Consider the following 9,106-nt stretch of genomic DNA (forward strand, 5'->3'; position numbering starts at 1 on the left):
CAGAGAACAAAAAGAGAAAACTGCTCATTTTACGAAGTTTGTAATAACATTGCTATTCAAATCAGAAATGGACAGAACGAGAAGGAAAAATTTCCAGGACAGTCTGATTATAAAAGCTATCATACACTTATCCTCTAGCCCCAGGCCTGGTCCTCTACCCTAACAGCTACACTAATCTCGGTGACAACCAGAGAGAGGCTCTCCTCCCTCCCGCCCCTTATCCGCCACGACTCTCTAGTCCTCAGGTCTCTCTCTATGGTTCCGGGGCGGGCTGGGCCTCCGGAGTTTGAAAACTGTGGCGGGAAGATGGCGGCCGTAAGACCGGGTTTCTCCCGAGTGGGCTGGCACCGGGACTGTAGTTTGCCCTGAACTGGCGAGAAGGCTTCGCGATGAATCTTCTTCACCGAAGTAGGAAACGGCGACGTTCAGCATCAGGCTCAGACTCCTTCTCGGAAAGTGGCGATGACAGCAGTGACAGCCCGCAGATCCCCTCGGGTTCAGTGCTGAGCCCGCCCCCGGGCCTGGGTCGCAATTTGAAGGCTCACGGCCGCCGGTCGGCCGCTGCAGCAGGTACAGCCTGGGATCCTGGAGAGTGGGGCGAGGTGGACAGCGCCACCCGGCCACTTGGCGGGAGCTGTCCGGGGGGCTTCCTCATTGCGCGTTTTTCCTATTTGCACTATCGATTCGGCTTCTAACTCGTACAGAATGATCTTTGTGTTGACATGGATGTGCTTTCTACCCGTAGTCAGTGACTGCGAGTTGAGCCATTACAATATTTTCTGAGTTTATCACCTTTTACAGAAACAACTTCCTAGTCCTGCAAATTCCAGAAAAGGCTTCTCTCCTCATAGTGCTCAGTATTTCACAGAGATATCCCGAATTTTTCATGTCTGGAGGATGGCACATGCTGTTTGGAGCCCAGGGGAAGGGTAGAAGGGATTTGTGATGTTTTCTTAGGTTAGATTTCATAGATTGTGATTTTTTTCCTTAGATTTACTGACCCAATTTTTTATTAAAAACTTAAATAGAAAGGTTCCAAAACTCTGCAGTTTGCAGTTCATTCCTTTTTGCCCCCTATTATTACAACACTCCTACGGTTTGTTTGTTTGGGGCTTCTAAGGAACTGTTTTTATTGTTATTGTTGTTGTTAGGAACCACTAAGTTGGTACCTACTCACAGCTACCCTGTGCACACCAGCATGAAACACTGCCCTGTTCTGGGCCAACCTCACAATTGTGGCTAACCCTGGACCCATTGCTGCTGCCACTGTGCCAGTCCATCTTGTTGGGGGTCTTCCTCTTTTTCTTATATATCTATTTATATAATAATTATTTTTAGTATTGCCTTACACAGTGTTGGAAGTTGAGTCCCATAGGTTGGAAGGCACCCAAATACACATTTGCTTCAACAATGGTGCAGAACTGTTGTACATGGGGTCACCATGAGTTGGAACAATTTAAGGTCTCCCAAATCTTGGAGTCCTGGTGTGGCGCTGTAGGATAAGCACTCGACTACAAGGTTGGTTTGAACCACAAGATCAGAGAGTCAAACCCACCAGCTGGTCCTCAGAAATCCAATACAGGGTTGCTATGAGTCAGAACGGACTTGATGGCACTTAACAACAAGAAGTCCTGGTGTGGAGTCCTGGTGTGATGCTGCTGTAGGATAAGCAAGGAACTATGAATCATAAAGTCGGCATTTCAAACCCACCAGCTACTCCTCTGAAACCCTATACAGGTTCACTATGAGTTGACGCTGACTTGATGGCACGTAACAACAATAGTGGTGCAATGGGTTAAGTGTTAGGCTGCTAACCTCAAGGTCAGTGGTTCAAACTCCTCTGTGGGAGAAGGATGCCACTGTCTGCTCCCTTAAAGATTTAGATTATATCTCATTGTTTTAATTTGCATCTCTTTAATGGCTAATGAGTCCTGGTGTGGTGCTGTAGGTTAAGCACTGAATTGCTAGCCTCAAAGTCAGCAGTTGAAATCCAGCTCAGAGTGTGTGCTAAGTAGCCTAATTTCAACACATAGAAATCCTCAACACACAGTCATATGTTTGAAATATATCCAATTAATTACTTTTTTCTTTTTTCCTGAAAGGAGCCTGCAAGTGGACTGTTCCTGAGGACCAAATAGACAAGCTGCTACTAGCAAATTGGGGACTTCCTAAAGCAGTGCTGGAGAAGTATCACAGTTTTGGTGTAAAACAGATGTTTGAATGGCAGGCAGAATGTCTTTTGCTTGGACAGGTCCTGGAAGGAAAGAATTTAGTCTATTCAGGTATTCAGATTTATACAATTTAATTCCGCTGTTATTTTCAGCCATTTTTAATGTAAAAGATACTATTGAGAGACTTATGAATTTTTAAAAAGCTCATGAGTAGTACTTTATGAAAAATTAAAAATATATATAGAAAGTGGAGTCTCATGCATTTTTAAATTATGTAAATTCTATTTTATGACTAGAGAAAAAGCATGAAAAAACACAATTAAAGAATGGGCAATTCTTTAATTATCTTTAGTTATCTTTAGTTATCTAGTAAACTAAATACCACAGGTGGGTAGCTGTAATGAACAGAAATTAATTTTCTGAACAGTTTAGGAGGTTAGAAGTTCTAATTCAAGGCAGGTGCTGGCTCTAGGGTCTGGCTTTCTCTCTTTGTTAGCTCTGGGGGAAGGTCCCTGTCTCTTTTCAGCTTCAATTCCTGGATCCTTGGAGATTGCCATGTGGCTTGGTTTCTATCTGTCTTCCCTTATCTCTGCCACTTAATATGCTTTTATATCTCAAAAGGAATTGACTTAAAGCACATCCTACCCTGATTGTATGAGTTGTAACCGACTCGACGGCACTTAACGACAACAACAAATTTTATAAAGTGACCTGCTTATATAGGGTTGTATATGAAAAACCATATACAAATAACATACTTCATTGAAGATTTATATGGGTTTTCAAGGGAAATGTTGACATACACAATTTTTTTTAACTTTTTATTGTGAATTGAGTGAAGATTCACAGAACAGATGATCCGTTTTACATTCAATAAATCACACACTTCTTTCATCTCAGTTCCTGCAATCTCCTCAGTTTAGTATCACATCCCACTTCCTCTCTGTGATTCTTGTTTCCACTCAACTTTCTTTTTCAACACTTCTGAATTTTGTCCTTAGGTAAATGCTGCCCTTTTGATCTTGAATGATTGGTCATTCCATGGTATACAGACTTCACTTGTGTTGCTGTACTCACTATATACCTATCTACTGCTAGGCTGCAAATTGAGCCACGTGGGTGAGTTCAGTTCCAAATCTGACTGGAGTGATTGAAGGCCATAGTCTTGGGTTCCTGCATTCTCTCTCTGACCAGTAAAGCAGGTCTTCCTGACATTTTTGAGTTTTGTTCCACATTTTCTCCCATTCTATCCAGGACCTTCTAATATGGTCCCTTTCAGAAGAGTTGCTAGTAGATGGTCCAGGTACCATCTCGTTCTTCTTGTCTCAATTAGGCTTGTAGTGACTGATGTTCATATACTCCATTAATCCATTGGACTAACTGATTGCAAATGTCTTCAATTTTCATCATTCTTTTTTCCTCCACATAAGGAGAGACCATAGTTGCACCTCACGAGCTGTTCAGATTCCAGTTACTACTCATCTTTGTGGACTATGTTATACCAATTGACCATGGTGCCAATTTTTCATAATTTTTTCCCTGTTTGGCTTCCCACATGCCTGCATATTTTTGCAGCAATGGTTAATACTTATGTTCAAATATCCTCTGACAAACCTTTATATATTTTATGAGCCTGTGTATCTATCTATGTACCTACCCATAGATCACTGCTATTGCAGGATTGTGCATATAACAGTATTCACCTATATTTCCTTCAACTCCCTCATGCCTCACTGTGTCTTCCCCAGCTCCCATCACTTGTCTGCCAACGTACTGTTTGGTGTGTATTGCCTTCCCCATCAGTCTAGTGGTTATGAATTGGACTGCGAACCGCAAGGTCAGCAGTTAGAAGCTACCAGCTGTTCTGTGGGAAAAAGATTAGGCTTTCTACTTCCATAAAGATTTATAGCCTCGGAAACCCTGTACAGGGTCGCTATGAGTTGGAACCGACTTCACGGCACATAACGACCACCACCACCTTCTAGCCAAATAATTACTTCCCCTTCCCCTGGTAATCATCAAAAAATGTTTATTTTAGCATAAAAAGCTTTTCTATCTCTTTCCCATTTAATGTGTTTTGGTCATTTGTTGATGATCAGCTGACTATATATAGGTGGATGGATTTACTTCTGGGTTCTCAATTCTGTTCCAGTGATCTGTGTGTCTTTTGTTGTAGCAGTACCAGGCTGTTTTGACTACTGTGACTGTGAAGTAGGTTTTGAGATTAGGAAGTGAGAGACTTCTTACATTCTTGTTTTTTGTTAATGCTTTGCTTAGCTGGGCTCTCTTTCCTTTCCCCAAATAAAGTCAGTGACTAGTTTTTCCATTTCTTTAAAGAATGATGTTGGAATCTGGATTGGGATTGAATTATATCCATAGATTGCTTTGGGTAGTATTGACATCTTGCTATCCATGAGCATGATCTATTCTTTAATTTTTGGAAGTCTCTTTTGGTTTCTTGTAGCAGTGTTTTGTTGTTTTCTTTGTATACATCTTTTATTTCTCTGGTTAGATTAATTCTTAAGTATTTCATCATTTGCGTGACTATTGTAATTGATATTAGTTTCCTGATTTGCTTTTCAGAGCTGTCTTCATTAGTGTAAAGGAATCTGACTTTTGTGTGTTGTGTTGATCATGTATCCTGCCACTTACAATGAGTTCCAATAATTTTCTTGATGAGTCACTGGGATTTTCTATATGTAGGATCATATCATCTACAAATAGATAGGAGTTCTACTTCTTCTTTGCCAATTTGGATGCCTTTAATTTCCTTTTCTTGTCTTATGGCTCTGGCTAAGACTTCCAGCACAATATTGAATAGAAGTAGTGATAAAAGGAAGGTGCTCTGGTAGTGTAGTGGTTACGAATCGGGTTGCTGACCTCAGAGTCAGCAGTTTGAAACTACCAGCTGTTCTGCAGGAGAAAGATGAGGCTTTTTGCTCCCGTAAAGGTTTACAGTCTTGGAAACCCTGTACAGGGTCGCTATGAGTCGGTACTGACTCCATGGCACATAACAACAACAACAACAAGAGTGATAAAAGGCACCCTTGTCTGCTTCCTGTTTACAAGGGGAATGCTTTCAGATTCTCTCCTTTGAGAGAGATGTTGGCTGTTGATATTGTCTTATTGTTGTTAAGTGCCATCGAGTTGGTTCCGACCCATAGTGACCCTGTATAAAGTTTCCGAGGACCAGCTGGCGAGCTTGAACCACTGACCTTGTGGTTCAAACTGACTTTGTAGTCCAGTGCATTAACCCACAGTGCCACACAAGCCATCTTGTATGTTGCTTTTGTTAAGTGCTGTTGAGTCGGTTGTAACCCATAGCGACCCTGTATAGGGTTTGAGCAGCTGGTGAGCTTGAACTGCTGACCTTGCGGTTCCAACCGACCTTGTAGTCGAGTGCATTAACCAACAGCGCCACACCAGGATTGCCCTTAATTATGTTGAGGAATTTCCCATACATTCCAATTTTTTTAAGTGTTCTTATCAGGAATGGGTATTGGATTTTGTCATATGCCTTTTAGACTTCAACTGATTTAGTCATCTGTTTCCCCCCTTTGTTTTATTTATGTGGGTAGATTATGTTGGTTTTCTTATACTGAACCATCCCTGTATGCCTGGTATGAATCCCAGTTGGTTGAATGTACTATTTTTTGGGTATGCTATTGGATTCTATTGGCTATGATTTTATTAGAAACTTTTCATCTATGTTCATGAGGAATATCTATCTATAATATTCTTTTTAGTGATGTCTTTGCCTGGTTTTGTTATCAGGGTTATGCTTGCTTCATAAAAGGAATCTGGGAGTTTACAACCTTTTCTATATTCTAGAATAGTTTGAGTAGTATTGGTAGAATTCACCATTAAAGACATTGGGACCAGACTTTTTTTGGTGTTGGAGTTTTTTAATGACTTAATCAATTTCTTTTCTTGTTGTAGGCCTCTTCAAGTCTTCTAACGCAGTCTGTGTTAGTTTAGGTAGATTGTGTGTTTCAGGAAATTTGTCCATTTATTCTAATTTTTCAAATTTTTTTGGAGTACAAGTCTTTATAATATTTTATTATTATCCTTTTTATTTCCATTTGCTCTGTTGTGATATCACTCATCCTTTCTTATTCATCTTATTTTCATTTTCTCCTTTTCTTTGGATAAATTTTCCAAGAGTTTGTAGATTTTGTTAATGCTTTCAAAGAACTTTTTTTTTTTTTTTTTAACTTCATACAGGGCTTGTCTTTGGTATTATGGCCTGTGCTCTCATTTTTCACATACAGAGGTTAACCGTAACAGAAACAGAAACAAAAGGGACAGTTTGAGGGAATTACTTCTTGCCTAACATGCCCCTATGTGTGCACACAGAAAAAGCAAGGGAAATTCAAAAGTGAAGGCGGTAGTGAGCGCAGGAGACACAGATCCAAAGACTCCCAAGAAAAAGATTCTTGACAGAGCTGTTAGGAGTGTTCAGTTACTGTGCTCCTGGGCTCATCAGTCCAGGCGGCCAGCAGGCCTCCTAGCAAGCAATATCACCCACAAAGGAGACTAAGTCCCTTTGTTAGTAATACTACTTACCAGAATTCTGCGAGGTTCCTGAGCGTGGTCGCCAGACATGTTGCCAAACCAAAATGAGGGTTTGTCACCTGTCACTATAGTCAATCACAGAGATGGGGAGAGATCCAATTCAAGCTTTATTAGCAGAAAGCCAGCAGTCTGGAGGACAGAGAGAATAATTTCTCAAGACCATCCTTGAGAACCACTTGTTTTTTTTAAGTTTTTATTTTAAGTAAAGTTTTTATTTTATGTGAATTGAATGATAGTGTACGTGGGAAAACACTGGTTTTACACTCACCCGGTTGTGTTTCATTTCATTTGCAATGATTACAATCCCCTCCGTGCATCATCATTAAATAGTATTTGTGTCTATAATCATTCACACCACCAAAGGGCACATTCTGCAAGCTTGCCTCCTGGTCACCAGCGCAGTTTTTCTCTTTCCATGAGTCTAGAGTCTGTAGCTGCTCTCTCTCCATGCCATCACCTCTGCCTCCATCTCTGGTATTGCTGGATACGGTCTCACATTCTGCTCATGCTCTTATCCGTTGATGTTCCTAGGGTCCTCTGTTCCTGGACTGTAAGACTGACCATTCCACCTTTATGTTACAAAAATTCTACCTTTACAGTTGTGATGATTGCAATTAGTCATGATAATAATTATTCACTATTGGATCAGAATCTTATCCCCATCTCCTTTCATCAGACCCAACTAAACAAGATGAAAACTATTCAGTGGGGATTCTACCTTCCCCCGCACACTCTCAAACTAAACTCCCTCTTGAAAACTTGTAAACCAGTCACTTCATGCCTTTATAGCCTGCCTCCCCACCCCCATTTTAGGTAGCCAATGTCTAAGTTGCTCGTCACTATCAACCCTATGTACAAAGAGGATAGGATTGATCCTTGATGTGAAGACTCCTCCTCTTTCAGTTGGTATTTTAAGCTACTACATCCATAAGTATAGGTCAAGTTCATCAAATTGTAGCAATTTACACTTGTTTCCTTTATTAAAAATTGTTTTTCTCTTCTTCTAGTTGAGGCCTGATCATCAAGTCATCAAAGCTAAGTCAAATGGGTATTATCTGCAAATTTGGGCATTCTTGTGCATCTCTCCTCACTTTATATCAGCTGGATGCTTCACTCTCAGCTCTAGCCCTCTGTGGTTATGTCCTTGTCCATGGGCTCAGTAGTCCCCAGGTCTCACTATACTGTGGACCAACCAGCCCTTCCTTTTCTCTCTGTCATCATGAGAAGAACCAACTTCTTGTCTTGTTGATTCTTTGTTTTGTTTTTCTGTTCTCTATTTTACCTTTAACCTTTATTATGTCTTAACATCTGATGACTGTAGGTTTTCTTTGTTACTCTTTTCCTAATTGTTGGAGATGTTGGATTAAGGTGTAAGTTCTGGCTGTTTCTTCTTTTTGCATGTGTGCGTTTTTTAAAATTGTCCCCTGAGCTCTGCTTTTGCTGTGCTCCAAAGGTTTTAGTGTGTTGCATATTTGATTTCATTTTATTCAAGGAATTCACTTTTAAATTTCTTCTATTACCCAGTAACTTTTAAGCAGGGTGTTTATTAAATTTCTGTGTACTTGAATTTTTTTTTCTTGATCTTTCTATTGTTGATTTCCAATTTGATAGCATTGTGATCTGAGACGATGCTTTGTACTATTTTGATGTTTTGCAATTTATTGAGGCTTGCTTTGTGGCCTGACATATGGTCTATTCTGGAGAATGTTTCATATGCACTGGAAAAGAACACATATTGTGCTGTTGTTGGGTCTAATGCTCTGCATAAGCCTATAAGGTCTAATTGGCTGATTTGTTTTTTAGTTCTTTTGTGTGTTTGTTGAGTTTCTTTCTAGTTCTGTGCTTCATTGAAAGTGATGTATTAAAATCTAGTATTGTAGAGTTGTCTATTCTTTTTCAGTTCTGTTAGAATTTTATTTATGTATTTTGAAGCTCTTTCATTGGAAGCATACATATTTACTATAATAATGTTCTCTTTTTCAATTGATTCTTTAATTACGATATAATGTCCTTTTTCTTTTACACTGGTTTTTGTTTTAGAGCCTGTTTTATCAGAGATTTATATTGACACTTCTTTTCATTATTGATTACTGTTGTTTTTTTTCCATCCTTTGACTTTTGTCTTTGTTTTTAAAGCATGTCTCTTGTAGACAGCATTTTAAGGATCTTGCTTTCTTATCCATTCTACTATTCTGTCTTTTGAGTGGTATATGCATTCATTTGCATTCAGAATAATTTATTGATAGATATGAATTTATTGCTGTCATTTTGCCATGCTTTTTTTTGATGCTGCTGGTCTCCTTGTTCCACATAATTTTATGCACTGAGTTTATTTTATTTGTTGGTTTTCTTTGCATTTT

The 9,106-nt window shown here is 39.6% G+C and overlaps 1 protein-coding gene across 1 annotated transcript in view; it reads left to right on the plus strand.

The window, feature by feature from the left end:
• Positions 1–380: 380 nt before the first annotated feature.
• The window catches only part of POLQ (polymerase (DNA directed), theta), a 178,955-nt gene continuing 170,229 nt past the window's right edge, over positions 381–9,106 (plus strand). The window contains exons 1-2 of the mRNA XM_006864198.1: positions 381–570; positions 2,103–2,282. Of these exons, the coding sequence (XP_006864260.1) occupies positions 390–570; positions 2,103–2,282 (361 nt within the window). The 5' untranslated portion in view covers positions 381–389. The remainder of the gene's footprint in view (positions 571–2,102; positions 2,283–9,106) is intronic.

Source organism: Chrysochloris asiatica, unplaced genomic scaffold (assembly GCF_000296735.1).
Source record: "Chrysochloris asiatica unplaced genomic scaffold, ChrAsi1.0 scaffold00061, whole genome shotgun sequence".
Taxonomy (NCBI): domain Eukaryota; kingdom Metazoa; phylum Chordata; class Mammalia; order Afrosoricida; family Chrysochloridae; genus Chrysochloris; species Chrysochloris asiatica.